This window comes from Tympanuchus pallidicinctus, unplaced genomic scaffold (assembly GCF_026119805.1).
Source record: "Tympanuchus pallidicinctus isolate F22 unplaced genomic scaffold, pur_lepc_1.0 scaffold16, whole genome shotgun sequence".
Lineage (NCBI taxonomy): Eukaryota > Metazoa > Chordata > Aves > Galliformes > Phasianidae > Tympanuchus > Tympanuchus pallidicinctus.
The window spans coordinates 592708-616950 of NW_026294679.1; the positions used below are offsets into that span (position 1 = coordinate 592708).

At 53.7% G+C, this 24243-nt stretch overlaps 2 protein-coding genes across 18 annotated transcripts in view; both read right to left on the bottom strand.

The window, feature by feature from the left end:
• Positions 1-440: 440 nt before the first annotated feature.
• DPYSL4 (dihydropyrimidinase like 4) lies at positions 441-12465 on the bottom strand. Of its 3 annotated transcripts, none has more exons than XM_052677036.1 (14): positions 11801-11876; positions 10506-10594; positions 10211-10395; positions 9199-9363; positions 8442-8503; positions 8266-8346; positions 7097-7165; positions 6878-6998; positions 5893-6049; positions 4821-4962; positions 3924-4094; positions 3410-3589; positions 1812-1983; positions 441-1449 (listed from the first exon to the last, which is right to left on the bottom strand). In XM_052677036.1, the coding sequence occupies exons 1-14, from the start codon at positions 11837-11839 to the stop codon at positions 1358-1360; spliced, it is 1725 nt and encodes a 574-aa protein (XP_052532996.1). In that variant the 5' UTR covers positions 11840-11876; the 3' UTR covers positions 441-1357. The 3 variants fall into 3 exon arrangements, with proteins under 3 accessions (XP_052532996.1, XP_052532995.1, XP_052532993.1); XM_052677035.1 differs by lacking the exon at positions 11801-11876 and adding an exon at positions 12163-12465 and having other exon boundaries at positions 944-1449; XM_052677033.1 differs by lacking the exons at positions 441-1449; positions 1812-1983 and adding an exon at positions 2272-3149.
• Positions 12466-13415: 950 nt separating this feature from the next.
• The window catches only part of JAKMIP3 (Janus kinase and microtubule interacting protein 3), a 58124-nt gene continuing 47296 nt past the window's right edge, over positions 13416-24243 (bottom strand). For 6 of the 15 annotated variants that reach the window (XM_052677023.1, XM_052677022.1, XM_052677021.1 and 3 more), the window contains 4 exons: positions 22797-23000; positions 22413-22478; positions 21467-21539; positions 20931-21046 (listed from right to left, as the gene is read on the bottom strand). In XM_052677023.1, the coding sequence (XP_052532983.1) occupies positions 21489-21539; positions 22413-22478; positions 22797-23000 (321 nt within the window). In that variant the 3' untranslated portion in view covers positions 20931-21046; positions 21467-21488. Of the gene's footprint in view, positions 14484-19743; positions 21047-21466; positions 21540-22412; positions 22479-22796; positions 23001-24243 lie in introns of those variants that run through there. The other 9 variants (XM_052677018.1, XM_052677017.1, XM_052677012.1 and 6 more) reach the window with 4 other exon arrangements.

Genomic DNA, 24243 nt, shown 5'->3' on the forward strand with positions numbered 1-24243 from the left:
CGTGCCAAGGCCAGGTACCTCCATGCCAGCGCTGCTTCAGCTCCCCCAGGCTCCTCCTGCAGAGGGGCTGCCCACAGCTGTGCCACAGAGAGCAGAGGGGAGGGGAGGGCCCATGCCCAGGTACCCTAAAATAAATGAGCCCAGCTGCTGGGGATTGCAGCATTTCTCTTGTTAAGAACAGCTGTGCAAGGCTGGGGCAACCTGTGCTGGAGTTACTGCTGCCTTTGTCCTTGCTGGCTATGGTTTCAGCATTGTGCAGGTGGGGGATACGAGTTCAAGTGAGTGTTTTCACTTGAAAAAACACTCAGTTTTCAAAGATGCTTTTATTTAGATGTAAGCAAAACGCTGCTTGCAAAGAAACTAGATGGATGTTCAATAGCCTTTGCAGGCAAAAAAAAAAAAAAAAGAAAGACATTAAATAAAATTAAGTAATTTGTTTAAATATATCTGAGCATAGATGCTTGATCCAGCCACCCCATCTGCATTCTGGTCCCCATGCTTGGGCTCAGGCCCACAGCTGCAGCCCAGCCCCGCACACAGCAGCTGCAAGGCCACAGGACACAGCACAGACCTGCACGAGCTGTTCCACAAACCAGTGCACATGGCAACATGAGGTACAAGCACACAAAGTGAGGCAGGGCAGCTGCTTCCATCACTTCAGGATTTCAAACAAAGTTTATTCAATGCAAGGAACAGAAAACCAACTGCGAGGCATGGGGCGGAGGGACATGCATAGATTCATGGCACAGAGGTTCACCTTTCCTGTACATACCTTTAATGTAACAAACTGCCTCGCAGAGATTTTATAAAAGAGTCTGCCCTGTGCAAGCAGCCTTCAGCTGGGCCTTTTAGTGGCTGTAAGACTTCACTTACACTTGGTACTTGAAAAGCTGTATAAATAACCCTTTTTTAAAAAAAGTCTGCCTACAGCAGCCCAGCCTGCAGCCCTGTGCACAGCCCAGCACAGGGACAGCCCCTGGGGGCAGCTGCCAGCACACAGCGCCTGGCAGCGCTCATGGGGTAACAGTCCTTAGAGAAGGGCAGTCATTGGGATAGAAAGAACACCAGACAACCTGTCATGGCCTTCCAGTGCAGAGCAGCGAGCAGCACTGCTGAGCACACATTGAATGTACCTCTAGGTGTGGGCATGCATACGCTAAGGGCTCTGAGGATCCAGGTAAGAGACACGGAGCGGGAGCTCTAGGGACTGGGGGACATACAGGTGAGCTACCTGGGGGTGGGCTTCGTCTACTTTCTACCTAAAAGAAGGTTCATCAGGTGCCCAGGGCCCACCTCGCTTCCACCCTGAGCTGAGGGAACCAGCCGTGCCCTCCACACCAGCACCACGGGAGCAGCATCAGGACAGGGAGGTGATGTTGGAGCGCCCGCCCGGGGGGGCCATGATCTTCTGGGCTGTACGGCGGGCAACGTGGTCATCAGCCTGAGAGCCTGGGGAGAGCAGAGCAGGACATCAGTGTGCAGCAAAAGGCCTTTGGGGAACAGCCCGCATCTCTCTCTAACTCCACTTGGATGCTGCGTTAGCACAGTACAGTATAAATGGCCGTGTGGCCTTCTGGTATTTTAAGGGGCTTCTAAAAGAGGCATGGTCTGACAGCCAGAGAAGGGGGAATGGCTTTGTGTGAAAAGAGGGAAGATGGGGTGGAGGTAAGGAGGCTGCACAGGGTGGCAGCATTATGCTCCTTCCTGGGAACAGAGCTGCGTGACCCAGCCCTGGAGCAGCACAAACACATCCGCATTGAGCCCTGCCCCACTGACATCCCTGCCCCACTGACAGCCCTGCCCCCACCTACCCGACAGGCTGAACCCCGACTGGTGCAGGTTGCGCACGGGCACGGCCGGCACTTTGCTGGCACAGCCTGCGATCCTGGAGGCCGCGATGGTGGGCACAGCTTTGGTGCTGAGGACGACATCGTGGACCGGGCCGTCATACAGCCCCCGCGGGACACCGTGCACCTCTGCCAGCTGCAGGAGGGAGGTGAGGTGTGAGCCTGGCACTGCGGTCCATGCCCTCCCTCCCCCTTCACATGCAGCAGAGGCAGCCCACAGCCCAGGGCTCCAGGTGCTGGTAGGTGGTGGGCAGCAGAGGCACACACCTCAACCAGAGCAGCACGGTGCTTCGTTCTACCAACCTCTGTATTCTTGGGCATCTGGCCAAAACCAGAGTAGAGCAATGGCCCCTGTACCAGTATGCATCACAGCTCTGCTTCAGGCTGTGTTGTCTCTGCAGCGAAGCAGACTAATGACTGAGAGGCATTTGAGAACCAAAGGGTCAGCACACACGTGGTTTGCACAAGAGAAGAGCAGGGTTTCAAGTTAAAAGCACAGGGCCTGATGGGTTCTCCACAAGCATACAGCATTTTCCACAGCAAGGTTTCTGATAGATCACCTTCATCCTGGCCCCTATCTCACACAGACAGTGCTCTGATCAGCATCTTGCTGTGCTCCTTTTGACCCTGGCTTTTCCTGAAGCTCTGCTTGAACCACAGACCAGGAGGCAGGGGCCGGCTGTCTGGTTGTTTGCAACGTGCCCAATGAGGCTGCCCAAGTGAATTAGCTTAACAAACAAATCACCAACAGCCGGGTCTGACACTCAATTATCATCTACTGGGAGACCGGGGACCTTCAGGACGTGAGCGTTTATATTTAGCAAGCTCTGTCTGTCCTCTGTGACAAAGCAGTGGCACCAGGCGTCTCCTTTCAGCACTGACACAAACACAGGCTGACTGCCAGCCCCGCACAGCTCCCTGCACACACAGCACCGAGGTGCTGGGGGCTGCACCACCACCGCGCTGCAGCACGGACACAGAGGTGCACACTGCGAGCACTGCTGCAGCAGCCAGCGCCGTTGGTGTGCCTGGGGTTTGAGATTTTTGCTCTTCAGTGCATAATGAAATGTCTGAAATAACACAAGGAGAAAGGCAGGAAGGTGCAGTTGTTACAGGGCACTCTATGCCTTTGCACGTCTTTGTGTCTCCCAGGAGAGCTGTGCTGGCACACTGGGAAGGGCTGCTGTTACTTGCAGTAACTACGACCGCTCCACTAGCCATGGGCAGCAGCCAAGTTGCAGAGTGGTAATACAGCAACACCATAATTCCCAACAAAAGCAGAACCAAATTCTTCCTCCCTACCTATAGCACAAACAGGTAGAGGTTGCATTTTTGCTCTGTAGCTTTGTAATAATTGAGTAATACTAACACCTGCATAACCAGCTGCAATCCTGCAGCAGGCACTGCAAGCAGCACGTGCCACGACACTGACCAGGGCATCCCACTGCAACATTCCACCAGCACAGCTCTGCTGCCTGCTGCACCCCAGTGCTTGGAGCAGAACAGGGACCACAGTGCAATAATGCAGAGGTTGTGATTATGGCAAATGAAGTTCTCCTTACCCTGTTCCTCGCCTTTATTCTCTTATAAACAAAATCAGGGAACGTCTTTCTGGGAATGAAGCGACCCGAGCCCTCGGTGACAAACAGGTTCCCATCCTCAAGAACGATTTTCCCCTGACTGATGACCACAGCAGGAGCCCCATGACACTCCATGCCTTCAAATATGTTGTACTCTACGTTCTGGAAGAAACAAACCAGGATGTTTAATACTCAGAATGAGGTCAGCACTTAATTTCTCTGCTCTGCAATGAGCACAACCCATGTGAGCTCTGTGTTCTGGCAGCAAAGCATCGTGGCTCAGTCACTGCTGCTCAGCCCAGTCCCAGCCCCCCCGACTGTCCAGCGGTGCAGCAAACAACACGTTTTGCATTTCACAAAGGAAATGCAAGGTTTTCCACCTGCTCCTCCATTCACATGGCAAACGCCCTCATCTTTTTGATCTGAAGAAATACAGTGCTTTGCCGCTCCCTTCCAACTGTAAAACCAGCTCAGGAAAATAATTAAGATATCTTACCAAATTGTGGGTTTTTGCTGAGATGATTTTTGTAGCCTTGGGGTTCCACAAGACCAAGTCTGCATCAGAGCCCACCGCAATTCGCCCCTTCCTGGGGTAGCAGTTAAAGATTTTGGCAGCATTTGTGCTGGTCACTGCCACGAAATCGTTCTCATCCATCTTCCCTGAGACCTGAGCAGCAGGAGGAGGGAAGGGCCGTTTAAAACAGGACAGCACAGCAGTCCCACCACAACCAAATCATCCCTGGGAGCTAAGGATGCACTAGAGGGTTTGCTTTCTGCACTGGGAAATGTAATGTCTCTGGAGAGGGCTTCCTTTGTAGGCTCAAGTGAGACAGGAGACTCACACCCACCAGAGATGGCTAAGGATATTTCAATACAGAAAGACAAGAAGTGAACCTAAGAATTAACTGCCTTAAATAAGACAATTCAAGAGAATTAAGATAAGATAAATGGTATTTATCTCAAGAACAAATCTTCCGTCAGGCTGTGACCCAGGGATGCTCGTGGGGCAGCGGCCCAGGGCTGAGCATTGTGCTCAGTGTGGGGCCAAGGTGTCTGCAGGCAGACAGAGGCACTGTGGCGGTGCTCCATCCCCACCCCCTGCGAGCACCAGCAGAGAGCAGCATCTCAGCCCTCACAGCATCACCGAGAGCTGCCTGCTGACTGTGCGTCACAGCGCGGGCTGCTCCCCCACCGCAGCCTTTGAAGAGGCTTTGAAGGCGCTCAGTGTCACATTTCCTCACTGCCGAGCTCTTGAAGGAGCCGTCTAGACAGTGTCACTCTGCAGGGCTCATCTGAATTAATGAGGAATCTGACATCACCCGATTTGAGCTCTGCTCCCATCCACTCGCATTCACAACCTGGAAGGAACCAGGTTAGGTATTCCTGCACCTACCACACACTTCTCCCAGATTATGGCCATCCGCTCCTCGATGCCATTCGTCCCCTCAGGGATGAGGGTGAAGTTGTCCTTCCCCACGGCCTTCTGGGCGGTGGTGAACGTGCAGTGAGCGCTGCCTGCCACCTGCAGGTCCCCACTGCACCAAAAGGAGACGCGGTCAGAGGACATCGCAGACACAGCAGCTCTGAACGGGCTCCTCAGCAAACCTGCCCTTCGTGCGGAGCCGCGTTGTTGTGACACAACAGCCCTGAGCTCTGACTGGGGGACGTGGGCACTGTGCGCAGTGTGGGCAGGCTGGGGTTGAACCCGGGGGTCAAGGAGGGCTTCCCCACCCTGAACTGTTCTGTGATTGTATGATACACGTTGATCTCATCAATGCAGGCTCACAGGCAGGCGGCTTACACCCCAAGTCCCACTGGAAGTGAAGAGGTACACAGAGGTACTGCTCTCTATTCACTCATAGCACTGGAATCATACAGTAGCAGCAGCCATAGCCCCATGAGCACCTCTGCTCTTTTCTCCTAAACTGGCTGTAATTTCTATTTATTCAATATCTTGATCTCTGCACCTCCCTTTTGAACCTCAAGCCCTTCTAATATGAAGACGGTTCTAAGAAAAACCATTCTGATGCACTTCCAAAGTACCTTTTAAAGGAAGGATACAACAAGCACATCCCAGCCCCGTAGCATACTGCAGGTTACGCAGTGCTGCATGGACATGCACTGCACATGGCTGCGGCCAGCCCCAAAGGGTCACTGCTGCATCCTGCCTGCAGTGGAGCATGCACAGATGTATTGCTGTTTACCCATCCCCGAGCCTGCAGGGCTGTCGGTGCTGTGTTTGTGCACAGAGATGCTCGTGCAGACATGGGGGCAACAACTGACTGAAGCAGCCCCACATGCACCATCCCCAAGCACTTACAGCTCAGACTTCAAACCTCGTGAACACACAGCACAGCTGCTGATAAAACTCTTCATCTGACATCAACACCCTGGAGCTCAGTGGATGCCCAGGCTGTGCCGCGACCCCAGGGCCCCCCCCCGGCCGAGCCCCAGGCTGCACTCACCAGGACAGCAGGGAGGAGAGGCGCTCCGGCGTGGTGGGGTCGGGGCTGAGCGGGGGTGAGGTGACAAAGGCCGCAGCCTTGGCCCAGTTCTTGCTCCAGTAGTGCGAGCCGTCGGCGCCCAGGCTGGCGGTGATGGGCTCACCGTACACCACAGTGCCTGCAGAGGGGGTCAGGGCAGTGCTCACAGCCTTGCCTCCGTTCACAGCACGCTCACTGCTCGCCGTGCTGCTTTCATTGCTCTCCAGTGTTCTCAGCATGGCAGCTTTTTAAACTCAGACTAAAACCTCCGATTACCTCGGATGTCTGGTGCCAGAACGCGCTGTGAATGCATCTATTCATCCTCAGGAAAACACACATCTCCAGCTGCAATTTGCCCTGCAGCCTTGGGCTGGGCATTGGGAAAAAGAGAGCGGCCAGGCGCTGGCACAGCTGCCCAGGGTGGGCAGTCCCCATCCATGGAGGCGTTCAGAGCTGCAGGGATGTGGGCTGTGGGCTGGGTGGGGGTCTCAGAGGGCTTTTCCAGCATTAATGGTTCTGTGGTTCTATTATCTGTACCCAGCTGGTGTCCCTCTGGCTGGGAGCAGACGTGGCCATGCACTGCTGCTCTCTCAGCACACCGCTCTGCTCACGACTCCCCGCAGGAGCACAGCTGGCTCTCCCACCATTCCCCGGTTTGAATTTAAAGTTTGCTCCAGTTCCATTTTTCACTTAGATCATGATAAATGATTAGGAGTTGTTTTCTGTTCTTTTTCCAGCTGCGTGTGCTGGGATTCAGGTGTCAAAGTTTCAAGAACATCACATCTTCTGAGTGCAGCTCAGAGCAGTGAGCTCCAGCACACGGCAAAGAACAGCCAACACCACGAGTTAGCACCCTTACAGCAACAACTGGGGTGATAACGAGCTCGCAGGCCTTGCAGCTAGAGTAGCATTCTTGGACATATGTGAGTGGGCTCACATAGCACGCAGACATGACATAGAGCCTTACCTTTTCTCTTTGCTTGAGCTACCACATCCGCTGCACTTTTGCTCATTACTTTCGTTACGTACAAGGGGCAGTTGGCTTGTTTTGCTATTGTAATTGCACGGTACACGGCCTCTGCTTCAACCTGCAGACACAAAAACAGAGGCACAGAGCATCTCCTCGCAGCCCCAGGAACATGAGCAGCTGCTGCCTGCAGTTCTTTGGAAATGTGGGCACCATTACCTCCTCGGGGCGGCTCAGGACGTGCCCCTCTGGCCCAGTGATTCCGATGTCCAGCAGCCTCTTCTGCTCCTACAGGGACAAAGATGAACGAAAGCAGTCGGTCTGAAGCAGTGGGACACAGTGTTCAGGAGCAGCCACGGGCTGACAGCAATGGGGAATACAATGATGTGACACCACAGAACACGAGGTGGCAATGACCCTCCAACCTGTTTGTTTAAATAAACCAATTTCAAGGATCAGGATTCTGCTTGCTGAATGTAAGCTACAAGGAACTGCACGTCTAATTCTGCTGCACAGCACCCATTTGCAGTGTTTGTCTAGCACTTCCTTTTCTAATGGGAAAAAGGAAAATAACAGATAGTTTGCAATACCAAATGAGGTACTGACTGTTGGTTCTGGTGATACATAGCAGCTGTAATGCAGATCACTGAAAAAACACAACTCTTCAGCCTTCTCAAGTAGTAGAGACACCTGGCTACACAGGGGGTCTACACAAGATAAACAGAGGGATAAACACCACTGAGGGTGGGCAGGCAGCCTTCAGGGAGCCCCTCAGAGTTCTTGCTGGGAACTACTAAGCAGATTTCTGTGATGAAACCCAGGTGAGTGCGTGAAACTGGGAGGATGCTGCTGCTGTTACCAAGAGCCCCAGATCCCCCTGCAATTTCCTGCCACAACAGGATTTCCTACCAGCCCCGTCCTTCCAAAGCTTTGGTAAGCAGATTGTCCTGGAGGCCAAATCCCACCACCAGGTGCGTGTGGGAGGAGGGAGAAGGGGTGGGATGCAGGGACAGCCACAGCCCCCAACCTCTTCACATCTCAGTTAACGTGCAGCAAGCAACCAGAGACTGCTCTGCTGCAGCAAGGCCAGCCCACGTGGTGAGGTTTCTATCAGAAACAACCTGATGCTGAACAACCCAGGTGATGCCAGCAGACAGCATGCACTGCAAAATGCACGCTGATTGTCTTCACAAAGCAATAGTGTCCGGAGCAGGCTGCTCCTCTGTCTCACTTGGACAAATCCCTATTGATTCTGCAGCATCAAATGAGCACTAAAAGCATGCTGGCACTTCCTATCAGCCACTACGGCCCATCTGCTAAGTCAGCGTTTTGCCTCACACCAAATTACTCTGATCAGCTTGCAATGTGAATGAATGTAAGCACAATACCTCCTCTATGATGTCTCCATTTTCAGCATGCACTTGGGCTATGGCCCCCAGGTCTCGAATAATGCAGAATATTTCATACATCTGCCAAGAGAGAACAGGTGCCCAATATCAGACCAACGATGGATTCTGCTCACTGGGGGTCACTGCTTCCACCGCACAGCAGCTGCCTGCATTACCTGGGCATCGGTGCACTGGAGCCTGTCCTTGTAGGCCATAAAAACCAGGAAGGAGTTCACACCTTGGGAAGAGAAAATGAGATGTGCAGTGATTGCCAGAGCTCAGAGCCTGGGCACGGCTGAGCTCTGTGTGGGCTCAGCTGTGAGGGTCTCTCCTATTCCTAAGCACTGTTACTCAGTGCACTATTTCAACAGAGAAACAGGCACACTGCTTTGCACACAGCATTGCACACAACCTCTTTTGTTCCTATTGAACGCAGAACACGATTCACGGAGCAGAGTCAAAGCCTGAGAACTGCCAGCATGTTTTATATGGATAAAGGCAACAACTGATTCCAAACTATGATCAAACCACAAACAAACTGTATTTCAAGAGAAGGTAAATATGAAAAATATGTTTTAAGCTCCAAATGATCCATTACTCGGCTGCTCTGCGTTTTAATAGGAGATTCATTGCAATTTTTTATGTTAAATGACCAATTAGGGCCTCGCTTGCAAGACTGCAAATTACACTGAAGTCATTTAGCGTTGCGTTAGCGTATCTGAAAGCTCCAAACTCGGCATTAAGAATTAATGAAAGGCACAAATTCCTGACGCCGGCCAGCACCTCCCTGGGCTGCATCCAAGGGATGCTCAGAGAGCGCAGGAATCAGAACACAAAGGACATCTCCGGGAAAAGCCCAACGCTTCACCCCATTCTGGAGCCCAACCTCCAACGCTTGTACTCGAATAGCTTCTGTAAGTCAGAGCTCCTTACCCTTGTCCTTCACCAGCGCCTCCAGCTCCTCCTGCAGGCCCTCGTGCCAGCGCGGGATGTCCATGTGCAGCGCGTAGTCGCAGCAGGCCCTGCTGTCAGCACGCTGCCGCCACTGCTCGTAGGCAGCCAGCAGGCTGGTCCCAGCCTCGGGCAGCACGTGGTCCACTGAAAGACACCACACGGAGCTGGGGGGCTGCCTGGCACCACCGTGTGTGGCTGGACATCAGCGCAGCCGCTGCCCCAAAGAAACACCCCGACAGCAATTCATATGCACAGAACCATCTGAGTTGGAAGGGACTTCCAAAGGCCGGCCCCTGCAGGGAGCAGGGATGTCCACAGCTCTGTCGGTGCTCAGAGCCCATCCCCTGCCCTGGGCTGCCTGCAGGGATGGGGCACCTCCACACTTGGGTGGGCAGATGGATGCACAAAGCTGGGGCAGGGCTTGCTGAGCTCCCTGCAGACAGGTGCTGTTCTGTGGGTTTTGGGATCAGAATAAGAACGAATAGAAATCAAAACTGACATATGTAACAAAGTGGAACCCACACTCATAGAGCTGATAGATTTGTAAGTATAGTTGCATAGCTATTAAAATATACAAAATGGTGATTAACATTTTCTCCTGTTCTATTGTCATGAGATTCAAGTTGGGTATTAGGAACAATTTGTTCTCCAGAGAGCAGCCAGGTGCTGGCACAGCTGCCCAGGGGCGGGCAGTCCCCATCTACAGAGGTGTTCAGAGCTGCAGGGATGTGGCACTGAGGGACGTGGGCTGTGTGGGGGTCTCAGAAGGCTCTTCCAGCATTAATGGTTCTGTGGCTCTATGAGGTGAAGCAGGAACTGCTAAGTGTGTTCAATATACATGTATTACAAGAGGAGGTTACTGAGAAGCACATCATGCATTCGACTTTGCTTTTTAATGCTTCGGTTACTACAGAAAAATGAACATTTCTCTGCTAGGAGGAGAACAAAGCTCTGCCATGACAAAGGCCCTGCACAGCGCTGCCCATCTTACTTATCATCGTGGTTCCTCCCGCCAGGGCCGCCCTGGTGCCTTGGTAGAAGTCATCAGCGGAGGCCATCCCCATCACAGCCATCTGCAGCCTCGTGTGCACATCGATGCCACCCGGCACCACCAGCTGCCCGTAGGCATCCACCGTCCTCACTCCGCTGGGAACAGCCAGGTTCTCTCCAATCTGTCTGAACACAGCATTCAGGTGAACACCCAGCCCAGCCCCGCAGACAGGAGCTTCGTGCACATTGAACAGCACTGGGATCTGCTGGCAGCGACATCACAGAACTTCACTTACTTTATTAAGCCATCCTCCACGTATACGTCGGCATAGAAAGACTGGTCGTCGTTGACGATCTTCCCGCCCTTGATCAGAAGCTGCTCGCTCTAAGTGGACAAAAAGCAAATGTAGGATTTCTTCCCGTGGACGCTGCTCACGGTGAGATGTGGGGTTGGGGCTGCAAGCACCGCTAAGTGCATCTCATTGACCTGCTAATTTATTGACACAATTAGCTTTTCCAGTCCCGGAGAGGTGGTAACGCCTCGAGGCCTTTCCTCCCTTCAAAGTAAGGCTGCAAGCCGCTGTCAGATTGATGAGATCTTTAACCAGAAACGTTAGAGAGCTGCAGCATAATTAGAGGGCTCCTTTCCGACCCTCCGCTGTATTAGCGAATATCAGCGAGGCTGCAGTGGGCGGTGCTGGGGGCACAAACACAGCGAGGGACGCACGCGGGGCTGCCGACCGCCCCAGCATTGCGTGCTGCTGCGGGACAGCCTGCAAACACGTCGGGGTGCGGGGAAAGGGACCTCCTGGGTGCACGAAGGAACCACGAGCAACGGCGCTGCCTTTCGGAAAAGGCATTTATCGCATCGCTATTGTTCGTGCGCGTCCCATAACATCAATCACGAGGAGCTGCGCCGGCTGCCCCACGGGCACAGCGCAAATCCCCGCCCCCGGCCGGGATGGCGGCTCCGATCCGCGCGGCTGCGCTCAGACAGCGCGATGCGTGCGGGGACCGCAGGGTGAGCCGACGGGAAAACACAGGATAAAAAGGAAAAAAAAACACCAAAAACAAAAAAGCAGCGTCGCTGTCTGGAGATTTCCCTCACTTCTGCTCGGCAATAGGAGCAGGGAATCCCCTCCTACAGCAGCAGCGGCGGCGCCGGTTGGCGGAGCGCTCCCAAACAGAGCGGCGACAACAGGCGGAGGATCTCCGCCGGACCCCCGCAGCGCTCCGGGCGCGGGATGAAGCGCGGGGCATCGCGGGGCTCGGGGCGCTGCGGAGAGCGGCGCCGTCGCCTTTGTGCGCGGAGCGCGGCTTTGTGTGCGGGGCCGCCGGGCAGACAAAGGCGCAGAGCCGGAGCTCCGAGTCACAGCGGGTCACGCGAGGCCGCCGCCACCGAAGGGCCCTGCGCCCGAAGCCGCGATGCGGGGCTGGGGGTCGCGGTTCGGAGCCGAACGGCCCCAGCGCTGCGGGGCGCTCTCCCGAAGGAGCCGAAAGCTCCCAGCCGGGACGCGCGGCCAGCCTCGGCTCTTCCGCTCCCGCTGCCAAACGGCGCGAGCCCGGCTTCCCCCCCTCCGGAGCCCCTCACCGTGCCACGAGGGCCGCTCCTCTTGCCCGGGTTCGACATCTTCCGCCGCTCCGTGTGTCTGCGTCGTGCCCGGCCGTGCGCGGCCCCGCGCCTGCGCGCCCCCCGCCGCCGGCTCCCCCCGCCCGCCGGGGCCACGCTCTCGCTGCTGCCGTCGGAAGCGGCTCCGCGGCAGCGCCGGTGGCTCCGTTAGAACCGGCCAGAGCAGTAGCTCCGCTCCTGGCACCCACGCTGACCGGCGGCGCCGTGCTGGCCGGCCCGGCCCCCGCGCGAGGCTTCCCCGACGGCACAGGACGGAGCGGATGGCCCGGCCAGCCCCACGCGCACACAAACACACACACACACACACACACACAAACACGCACCTGCCGGCAGCCGTCGGACGTCCCGACGTCTCGACCCGCGGTGGCGGCCCCCGGAGAGCGCGGCGGCGGCGGCGGCGCGGGGCTGCTACTGCCGTCGGACGGGGTCGCGGAGCCACGGGACCGACCGCAGCCACCGCCGCCGCCGAGCGAGGGGAAATCCAACGTCTTGTTGTCGAAGGCGTCCTCCACGCTGCAGAACATCCCGCCGCGTTTCTGTCGCGGCCGAGGGCTGCCCGCTCCCAGACCCGCGAAGCAGGCGGGCAGCGGCTCGGCGCTCCGCTCCGCCATGGCCCGCACCGGGCGGCACCGCGCGGGAGGAGCGCCCGCAGCCGCTCAGCGCCCACCTCCGACGGCCGCGGCCCGTCCTCTGGGAGCGGCCCCCCGCCGCGCCTGGCGCTTCTCCGCGCCGCCCCCCGCCGCGGGCGGCACTCCGCAGCGATGGCAGCGCCGTGCCCCGGAACTCCGCGCTGCTGGGGACTCCGCGGTCAGCGGTTTGAGAACGGCAGAGATCGGCGCTGAGCCCGGCAATAGGGGCTGCGCTGCGGGTGCGGGTTTTGTTCCGGGTATCATCGATGGGTCGGGTGGAACTTCAGCTGTTTAAAATTAGGGCATAATGGAAAGGGTGAGCGAAGTGAGTAACACCTGGCTTCCACCTGTGCCAGGGAGAAAACAAGTCGCCTATTTCAAGGTTTAAAACAGCTCTTTTTATTAAAAGTTTACAATAATTTATGTATTTTACAAATGAATAGAAAGTCTCTTGATATATATCATATGAATCACGATACAAAAATACGTGTAAAATTCTGTAATTGATCGATGCAGCCCCGCCTTGGGCCCAGCAGTCGTCGCCTCAGCACCGACCCAACGTTCTGCACTCGGGATGCGGCTGCTGGAGGTCACAGCGCGGCGCACAGCACGGCGGCCGGGGAACCATTTTCTCCGGTTCGCATCGATGTTCAGCGTTCCTTTTTAGCAAACACACCTCGCATCAGTAGGGGCTGTGCTGCACTATTCGCAGCACGGATTCCTGAGCCCCTGGGCTGCCGGTGGCTCCGTTTGGGAGCTGCGTAAGGCACTCGGGGATGCGCTGAAAGCTGGGGTGCTGCTGGAGCACAGCGCTCGCTGACGGCCGCGCTCCTGCAGCCGGGTGAGCTGAGATCAGAGCGGCTCTTAGTTCAGCTGTGTGGCATCAGTCCAGCCCAGGCCGTGCCTCTGCCCAGCACTGCAGCACCCGAACTGGGAGCACCTGCGACTCCTTCGGCGTTCCTCCAGAAGCTCCCCGTGCTGCACATAACACACTGCACGCTCTTTCCAAGCTCCGGTAGGTGAAATCAGGCTGCCATAGCAGAGCAGCGGTGAGCGGGCAGTGCGTTCAGTGCGTGCCCCTCCGTCCTGTTTGGAGCAGGGCTGGGGCTGCCCAGGGCCCCTCAGCCCCCAGGACCGAGCCCCGAGCCTCCCCAAGCCGAGCACAAAGCTGAGCTTACGTTGAGCTCAGCAGCACGTCTGTGTTGCTGTCCTTCTGTGCCTTTAGACAGAAGAAACTGTTTTAAAAACATTCTTTGAGCCGTTGTTTTCTTTCCTATGTACATAACTTTTTACATGTAAATATTAACGTCTACATAAACGTAATCCCTTATTTACACATGGACGCGTCCTGTACAGCTTTCTCATTAAAGAAAACACCGTAAGGAAATCTAACCAAGAGCTGGACCTGTGCGGCACGCACGCGGGACCGGGGTCTGAGTTACGGGGAATCTCAGTTTGGAAGCGGCTCTCTGCCCCACGCCGCCCCCCGGTGGGGTTAAGGCATTCTGCAGATGCCACAGAGCACATCCCGGGCCTTCCTGGCTTGCAGAATCTCCACGAGGGCCCGCCGTGTGCCACACACAGCTCTGTGCAGTGCTGCCACGTAACCGAGTGCGGTAAGACGTTGCGTTTAAGTGCAATTCAAAACGGACGTTTGGGATTTGACTTCTTTGTGCATAAAATGTGGAAGGGACTGTTTGGCTCATCTGCGTCACCCCAATGTAGGTGCTTGTGTGGGGTGGAGCTGGGTCGGGTACATGACTCCTATCAGATATATGCTGATATCGAAGTCCATCACCTTTGATTCTCGTTTTGTCCCATTATTTCAGCACAGATGAAACACTCTTCTGAACAATCTGAGCTCTGACAGTTCTGCTGTTGGTTCCCGTGCTGCTCAGTGCCCAGTGTGAATGGAGGGCTGCTGTACCAACACCAGGGCTTTAGAATTTTGTTATCAACGGGTTCACTTCTCAGCTTTCTAAAGCTGCCGTGGGTTGCAGAAGCAGTGCGGGCACCTATGGGAGAAACAAACACAGGGGTGAAGCACAGCCAGAGGCCCCTCCTGCAGCGATGCTGATCCCAAACACTGCAGCACTTCTGGGGACCCCCTCCCACACTGCGGGGTGTAACTGCTGGGCAGCACGCGCACCTGTGTGAAGGAGGCTGCAGAGCAGCCATGCAGGGCTGAAACAAACTGCTTTGGGACACAGAGCCAGCGTTGGCGTGGCTCCCAGATAGGAGCCTTCAGCTCCTTCAAAGCCTTTTGTTCGTTTGGCAGCATATGGTGCTACGGGTGAATCTGCACTACACCTGTGTGGAACTGTCGTGCAACCGCGCAGTTGTGTTTAATTGCTTAATGATGTTTGATTGCTTTTTAGTAAGACAAATCTATTAGCTAACAACTGTAATTGTACATAAACCACGTGGAACCATTTCTAAGTAAGGAAAAAAATATGGGGTGGTGTATTTGCAGCTGTTGGTGCTCCGCAGTCACCCTACCAGAGCAATTACTGCAGGCTGGGCAGGCTGTGCTGGTCTGGCAGGGGTGAGTGGTGCAGCCCCCATCTCCACGGCTGTCACAGCACTGCCATCTCCTTCACAGCCCCCTCATGGTCCTCCTGTCAATTTGTGGCAGCCCCGGGGCTTTTTCTGCTCGTTATGAGAATGATGCCAGCCACTGGGACAGCCCTACTTCAGCGAAAGCCACCGACGGAACACGTTTGCCTACATCTGCCTCTGCAGATCTTTGTAAGAAAGCCATCACAGGTCTGAGCTCCTCAGACAGGTTCTTTTCCTGGCAGAGGTTCGTCTGGGAGCAATAATTGCCCAGTGGGGCAGACACATCCTGCACAGCACCCGCACTGCTGCTCAGGGCAGCCTCCTGCCACGCACTGCCCTGCTGCTCTGTGCCCACTCACACCACGGCCTGCTGCAGCCCTGCACCTCACCCAGCCCCAGCCTCCTCTCCTGCCCTCCAGGAGCTGCCTGTCACTGCTGGAACTACTGGCGAAACCCTGGGCTGTGGGCTGGGTGCAGACACATCCCTGTCCTTAGGAAGCCAGGCTGAGAAGCAGGAGCTGGGCAACAACACCTGGAACTTAAACTTAAGCCAGGCCAAAGAGTCGTTGTTCTCACTCTTCAGAATTGTCATTCTCCACAGTACATCCTTCCTGCAGCTCTGTCTATGCACACTGTGGTGGTGCTGGCAGGGACACACCAGTCCCTCACCGTGACACCATTGGGCAGCTGGATCTCCTCCTCAGCCCCACCACACGAGATCTTTACAGATGAGGACGAACACGACAAGCCGTGACTGACAGCACTGTGACTTACACAACTGAAGTTTAATCTAGCTGATTTGTGTGTATACTCAAAACTCCATTCCTCAGACAATAGTTAAGGGCTGTGCTGTGCAGCCCCACCAAAGTGAAGGAACACAAAGCCCACACGTCCCCAGCTCACTCACAGTTCATTCCTGGGACTCTGAATGAATGAAATGGGAAAGATTGACAAAGATGAGTTTGTTTTAGCTGGTCAGTTTCCCTTGTTTCCTCCCTAACAGAAGAAGATCCTGCCCTGTCTGGAAGATACAGTCGTGAAATGAGAGTAAACCAAGGAGAGAATGCTTTGGACCTCATAGAAATGAGATCTGCAGTGCTGCAGCCCCCCTGAAGGGGAATGATAAAAAGGGCAAAGTTTGTTTCAGAAAATGCTCCATGGCTCATTACCTCTACAGGGCAAATCTCAGCTTCTGTGCCGCGTTAGGGCTGAATGGGTCACTCGATTACAGCTACTGCCTTGCTGGTTTTGGTGAACAAAACATCGCATTGCCAACATGATACCCAGTGAAAACAGTTGTCACTGCAGAGCGTGTAACCCGGCTGGCATGCCAGGACGCTGGCAGCACGAGCAGAAAACTCTGTGTGACACTGCTCCAAACCTCAGCTCTGTGCTGGATGCTGCTGTTTGAGCAGAGCACGCTGTCCTGCAGCAGCTGTGGGAAGGCCCGACAGATGTGGGGGCCCTTTTAAATGTTAATCAAGGCGTTTAACCCCATATTTATGCGAGCTCACAGATCAGAATTGGACTCTTCCACAAAAGCACAGACCCAGAGTTCAGGAGGTTTGAGGGGGAGGCCCTGCAGGAACTGCAGCACTGAGAGATCAGAGACCGCCCTGCTCCGTACAGCAAACATGAGGACACTTGTATGAATTAATTGTGCGCTCGGCATCAAACACCACCCCGCAAAACAGGGCTCTGCACATCAGGTCGTGCTTTCACCATTTCTTTGACTTCCATCCTTTCACTGAGCTCTCCTGAAGAACGCACGGCGAGCACACAGCTCTGCTTTTGTTCACCTCTGGGTCTGGAGCTGTTGTGCTCCCGGATCTCAGCAGGAAACTCAATCAAACAAACCCTGTGCTATTCAAAGGTGGTGGAAGCACCGTGCTCAGGCCCTCAGAAAGAGAGCAGAAGTGTATCTGTTCATCTGGCTGGAATGGTTGGCTGCAAGCTGACCTTAACAGCAATACAAGTCAGTAGAAATATTTTTCCAGCAATGTTAATTCTAAGCATTTAACTGTCTGGGGGGTCCTGCTTCCTTACAGAAACATTGTTCTCTGCTTAGCATTTTAGGTGTCTGCATTTTGTAGCTGTATCTGATGGAGAAGGACATGATGCCATTGTCTTTTCTGGGTTTGTGTCCAATTAATGCAACAAATCAGTCCTGTGTGAAGTCTGTTGGAGCAGCATCTCACATAACTTCCAGAAAGCAGACTTTCTGCTTACAAGGAAAACCTCATCAGTTCTGCTTCACACTGTTTTCTGGTGGAATTGGCTGAACAGTAATTTGCAGCCTTTCACTTGGGCTTCATGAACTGAAATCCCTCAGTGACCAAACCTCCAACCTGCGCTGTGCTCAGGCACCACCGTGTCGTTATTTCTGCCCGAGGTTCCTCCCTCTCACCTCTTCTCCAGACACTGCAAATTCAGGCTGACACTGTCATTTCTGTGCATTTCTATGCACTTCAGCCCATATAAATCCCTGAAATATTAAAGCAGAAAAATGGTGCAACGAGGCGCTCCACACTTTTCTGCATGTTGGTTGTTATTAGTCTGCAGGAAACCCCTTTGTTAATACTGAGCCACATTCTGCTCTTTACTGGGATCAATTACACAGGATTTACATCACAGTAAACACTTTGAGCCTTCTGCTTTATATGCTCCCATTCATCCCACTGGGGGGGGCTTCCTGAAGTCCTGAATTTCCCCTATTTGGCTCATGCTAAACAAAGATGTTTTGAGTCCTTCTGCACAGCAAAGGATCCCCAATTAGTATTCTAATAACGTAGCTTATTAACCTTGCCTCCATACCCCTGCAAAGTAAGCCTTTTACAGCCCCTTTGAAAATAAATGGAAATATACAGGATGTGGCCGATGGAACAATGAAGCAAAATTTAAGCTCTAGCAGCTCATCATCTCTCCTGTGGATCGTTTCTGCAAAAATGTGCTGCTGACCTTAAAAAAAATCTCTTCTGATAACTGAAGCACAGCAATAAAAAGTGCAGTGTGATTACACCGTCAATAAATAAAGTGATTTAGAGAAAAGTAATTATCTACCAAAGGAACAGGATAGCATGGACAGATCCTGGACAGAAGCATGAACATAAGGCCGTGGGGTGACCTCACTGCAACCTAAAGGAGCCTACAGAGGGGAGGGGAATCAATTCTTTGAAAGGGTTGATGACTGCAGGATGAGGGGAAATGGTTTGAAGTTGAGGGAGGGCAGATTGAGGTTGGATGTCAGGGGGAAGTTCTTTCCTATGAGAGTGGTGAGGTGCTGGAGCAGCTGCCCAGAGAGGCTGTGATGCCCCGTCCATCCCTGGAGGTGTTCAAGGCCAGGTTGGATGGGGCCCTGGGCAGCCTGGGCTGCTGTGAAATGTGGAGGTTGGTGGCCCTGCATGTGGTGGCAGGGTTGGAGCTTCGTGATCCTTGAGGTCCCTTCCAACCCGGGCCATTCTGTGATTCTGTGATCCAGCAGAGGTGTAAAAGGAGGTGACCCGACGGGACAGCTGGCAGCAGAACGCTGCTCTCCAGCTTCACTGCTGGGCAGGTGTGAAGGCGCCCAGAGGTGCCACGGGGAGATAAAAAGAACAGGTGCTGAAGATCTCGGTTTGGCATTTCTAATTGCTCTCCTGCCTGCAGTAGGAAAGAACGCTGAATATTCTCCGTTAAAAATGCTACATCCACTCCTAAAGCAAATTCGTGCTGCTGAAGAAGAAACAGGAGGGTAGAGCTGTGTCACTGCCCGGGATTATTGTGCACCGTGAGCCCGAGGGCGGCCCACTGCTGCTCACGGGGGTCAGGAGGAGGCAGCTCCCCGTGCTCTGCAGGGCGTCCTGCACGCCCCGTGTGCTGAATGGCAGCGGCGCCCACCTCGCAGGCTGAGCTCTGCCAACACCTAACATTTTCAATACCTAAGTTTAATTCGAATAGTAAATACATTGCTATCTTGTATTATCAGTAGGAAACCTTTGCAGTCGTGAATCTGGATTGCTGCCTGAGTGCCACCCTGCCCCACGAGGGGTCTCTCCTATGAGGGCAGACACAGGAACCGCCTCCGTCGTTCTGCGTTATCTGCGCCACTCCGCAGCGCACTTTGACATCAGGGCCGGCTGCTGAGAGCTGTGCGGGAGCCCGAGGGCAGCAGGGAATTGTCCTGGGAACCCCGACAGCAGCGTGTGCTGCGCTGCTCCCGAGGGACGGGGCTCCTCTTTTTAACTTCTCTTTATTAAGCGAGATCAACGGGACAAAAATAACGCCTCTGGGGGCGCTTAAACGCTTCTACGGGTCCGAGATCAACGAGCCCCAGCGGCTCTGCCGCCCCCTAGCGCCGGCAGCCCGCAGCGCCGCCATCGCCGCCCCGCCGCCCGGAAGTCAGTGAAGAGCAGCCCCGGAAGTAGCGGGCTCTGCCGCCCCGCAGCCGCTCTCTGTGCTGCAGCGCCCCCTTGCGGCGCGGCGGAGCTCTGTGCAGGAGGGTTGGGGGCGGCCCCGTTTCAGATCGGTAATTTCCAGCCGCAGCCCTGCGCCGTGTGTCGGCAGGCTGGGCGGGAGGGAGCGCTGCGGAGCGGCTCCTTCAGGGCTGACACGTTCCAGCTGATCCTGATGGACTCTGCTTTTGGGAGTGAGCACTGATTTGAAAAAAAATAAAAGCCCACCAACGAAACAGCTGTGCTCATACTGAAATTCGGTGTCGAAATTATGGACTGAAGTAAGACAAACAAACAAGTCATTTACATAAAGACCGTGGACTATTCCATTTCTTCTCTGTGTTATTATCACAAATAGGTTGAGTGAGCCAGACCGACAGCCACACTGTTACAAAGGAAGTCATACATGTAGTTATATAATAAATCAGCTGTTAGGAATCTCCTGCCTTACCTGTCGGAGCTCCCTGGCTTCGCGTTCCTCCCGGTGCTCCCAGCGGTGGGCAGAGCTGCTCCCTGCAGGCTGGGGCTCCAGGAACAGCAGGCGGCTCCCATCCACCAGCAGGTCCGGATTTACACACCTGGCTCCAGTTCCCATGTGGCGAAGTACCGGTGGGACTCCCCTGGGGCTCTTCCTCCTCATCTGTTGCTATCGAAGATTCCCTCTCCTGGCTCCGAGCCCGGCCTCGGGCACATGCTCTGCATATCCGTGCCTGCGCCCCTCGTGCCACCTCCCGCATCGGGATCAGGGATGGTGTGTTTTCAGGTTCACTCTTTCTCAAGTTGAACGTTTTAATGGACAGCGTTGGGCCTGTTAGCATCATTCAGGAATAGCGAGCTCCACATTAGCATGCCAGTTTTGTCATCGTGCTGCGCAGCATGGCCTCCTGACAGCTCACAGCCAAGTACAGTTTCATTTCCTGAAGGGTTCAAACAGAGCTTCACGTTTTTCCCCTAATCCTGGCCTGGTGGGGCAGTCAGCAATTTGGGCAGACCCCGTGCTGTGATGAAATGCCTGGAACACAACGCACTCTCGTAGCTCATGTTTGTCTTTTCAGGAGTTATTCACCTGGAGCTCCCTCTATAAATTTCTTTCAAGACAGATTTGTAAATAACTATGAATCACAAATATAAATGACTGACATATAAAACGGGACATAGTCACTTCCACAGAGAAGCAATTCTCTACCTGCTTAGCAGGGAACTAAAATATATTCAGTGTATCTGAATTAGTATACTGCTCCTTAGGTAAAGCTGAGTTATTCCAAGCAGCAGAGACAGGCTTGGGAGAAGCCCATAACTGTTAGCAGAGGCAGGGCTTTTTGGCTTTCTTCTTTGTCAGCTTAGTGCCAGCTTTTGAAAATGCATGGACAGAGGTTTCAGCGGTGCAGACCCCGCCTGTGCAGGAGTTCCCACACAGCCTGGTTCATCTTCAGTCTGAAAGGATCATAGGGTTCACTCCTCCATCTCCAGCAGCAAAATACAAGATATATTTGGCTTTCTTGACATTGCAATGTCTCTTTCTCTGTCTTGGCAACCAATGCCATCTTCCACTTAGTAACAGTAGAAGCAATTCCAGCTTCATCAGTAGGCTGAAACAAGAAAAATATGTTAAAACATGGATCAAAGAAAAGAAAATCCATTCCTGAATAACACGCACAAAAATTCTGTAAGGTTCATATTTGCATATATCTGTTTGAATTGTACAACAAGTAAAAAAGCATTTATGTCATATCCCATTGACTTCCGTGAGTAACAGAGACCGTTCCTTCCAAAGCTGCTCATGGCCAACGTGGCAATCTCTGCCACCTCTCCAGGCACAAATGGGTTGGCCTTTTTTCTCCTGTTTTCATGAGATAATGGGTAATCCCAGCAACACTTCAGGCACACGTTAATTTAAGGTGTGGGCAGCTCTAGAGAGTGCATGGACACAGCCAGGGCAGGCTGTGCAGCACTGGTGGGCTCTGTGCCACGTGGGAAGAGGAGGGGACCCAAGCAAGCCGAGTGCTTACCTTCTGCATTTGGCCTGGAGGGCTATGACCAAAGAATGAAAGCTAGAGAGAAAAATAAAAACAAAAATAAAAACTGAAAAGGGGAGGGAAAAGAGGAAAAAATGGAAGAGAAGAAAGAGAGTGAGATTTTGCAGTGTGTTTAGCTGAGAATAAGCCATGGTTACAGACAGTGCAACAAATCTTTGTGTTGGGAAGCAATACCGACTGCGGGGCGACCCCCAGAGCCAGCTTTGCTCAGCTCAGGCAGTTACCTGCATCCCTTGGGGCATGGGGAAACACGGCCCAGCTGCAGCCTGGGGCAGGCAGGCAGGGAGAGCAGCAGCTGAGATCTTCTGATACTCCAGAAGTATGCACTGCTAAGGTTGGAGCTTGATTTTGGGCAACAGTTCAGCTCAACAACTATTGTGCCTGCGGTAAGGGGAGACTTAGACTGGGTATAAGAAAGAAGTGGGCAGTGAGGCACTGCGTGGGCTGCCCAGAGGGGGGGTGGTCCCTGCAGACAGCCCAGTGCAGGGGATGGGCTCTGAGCACTGATGGAGCTGTGGGTGTCCCTGTGCATTGCAGGGGGGCTGGAATAGATGGTCCTTACAGGTCCTTTCCAGCTCAAATGATTCTAAAATTCTGTGATTCCACAGTTCTGTGATTCTGCAAGTTCCCTCTTGGCAATTGCTCCAGGAATAGATGTTTCACATGAGGGTCACGTTAGGGCAGAATGTGAGTTATGGTTTGGCCAAAATTGAAGCTGTAGGAGGAGAAGTGGCGCCAGGCACGTGGGAGCTGCTTCTGTGTGAGATTCAGGTGGGAGCTTTGGGCACAGGGAGAGAACTGCGAGAAGGTAATTTATGCACAGCATCACTTTTTGTAAGATTATTTTCTTAGCAAAGATGGAATGAAGATACAGACATGCACACATCATGTATCAGCTGCTTCATCTGCATTCCCTTACCTTTTCCTCTAACTCTTTTATTTGTCTTTTTTGGCCTTCAATTCTTTCTTCTAGCTCTTTAATTCTCTGTTCAATTTGAAATTTAAGAAGAATATATTAACCAACCGAACACAAACGTACCCAGAAGATGTATTATTTTCAGGGATGTGACTCGCATATATCTCTTCTAAAAAACAAATGCGTGTTTTAAGCCATAGACGAGTCCTCTGTTAGTGCAGCACCACGCACAACAAACCCACAGACGCCAGGCTGCCATTTCAAGGGATGCTCTGAGGCAAACCAAACCCGGCTCCAACACCAGGGACCCCGGTGCGGCCCTGCAGGGGTGGCATGGATGTCACCGTGCCCCTGCGCTGAGTGCTGCCTGCCCTCTGCAGCACATACCTGCTGGGCGTGCTGGACGAGCTCCATGCGCTCGCGCAGGATTTGGGCGTCCCTCTCCCGCAGCTCGCTCATCACCTGGCGCTTCCACTGCTCTACCGCGCTCTTCAGTTTCTCTTTCTCCTCTTCTGAAAGAAGTTCGGAAATTTTGGCTCCAGCTTCTTGCTGCAGGGCATCATAGAGCATGGCTTCTAATTCCAGAATTTGCTAATCAAAAATAATATATACGGCTGTCAGCTCAACGTGGTCACGGGTGGTGGGAGGGTTCAGCGGGGAACTGGTCATCCTTCCTCTGTACGACAAGGGGAGGGCTGGGGGCTGCGTCCTGCACTGGGCAGCACAGAGCTCAGCCACAGGCAGGGCGCTGGGAGCCCCGTGCTGCAGGGCTGTGGGCTGCGTGGCTGCTGGGAGGGCCCCGGTCCCCCCGTGTGCCACCCAAACCTTGGGGCTCAGCTCCTGCTTTCACGGAGTTGGCGGACGGTTGCGGAAAGGGAAAAGACGAAGTAGTGTGGTTGGAACCTCTGGGCTGGTTGAAAATATCAGAGATGTCTGCTGTGATAACTCAGCTGAATTCAAAACGAGCAATTTGCTCCATCTGAGGCGGCTGTTGCTGCTTTTTTATTATGACTTAGCAGAGTCGGGACGGAGTAGCACTCATATTTACAAGAAAACAAGGAATTGCACTTTGGAGCTGCAGACATGGGTGAGAGCAGCAGTAGCTGCTGTGTCTCTGCAAGGATGGTGGGATATACAAGAAGGTTCTCCTTCCACTTGTAGCAATAACCCCAGCAAGCGGGCTGACCATAGCTGCCCTAACAAAACCCCACTGCTGGGAACACGTTGGGCCCCACACCTTGCTTAAACACCATTATACCTCTCTGCTGAAATTGAGTTGCGAATAAAATGGGAAGAACTGAGAAATTCAGTGTCTTTGGGGCGGTTGTATCTGTGTGACAAAGCGTTTCTTGGAACAAAATCCTCAGCAGCAATCAAGGGAGTGAAAGCCGTGCGAAAAGCGTGGCGGTTCCGGCTGGTAATCGGCTTGGCTGTGGCTGCAGGGGAGATTAGCAGCAGCTCGTCTTGGGGAGCACAAAGGGAACATGGATGTGAGACAAGTTACACAAATCAGAATGGCTTTTACCGTTGGAATTTCAGGGAAGAACAAAGCTTCCTGGCTGCTTTCAGCCCGCATTTGTGCGTGTGCAGAAACTCACTGCGCTGCCTGAGAATGTGGGGAAGTGCAGATAATCCTCAGCCAGTTCTGCACGGACGAAGGCGCACTTCATTATGCTCCTTCCTTCTGCTCCAGTGGCAGACAAAGAGCACCAAGCTGAGCATTTTGCCAAACCAGGCTTAAGTCATCCACACAGCACTGAAAAGTGTACTGAAAGCTCTCCCAAGTGGTTTGGCATCTGAGTAGATAATGGGTTCCCGAAAAAGAGGTGTAAAA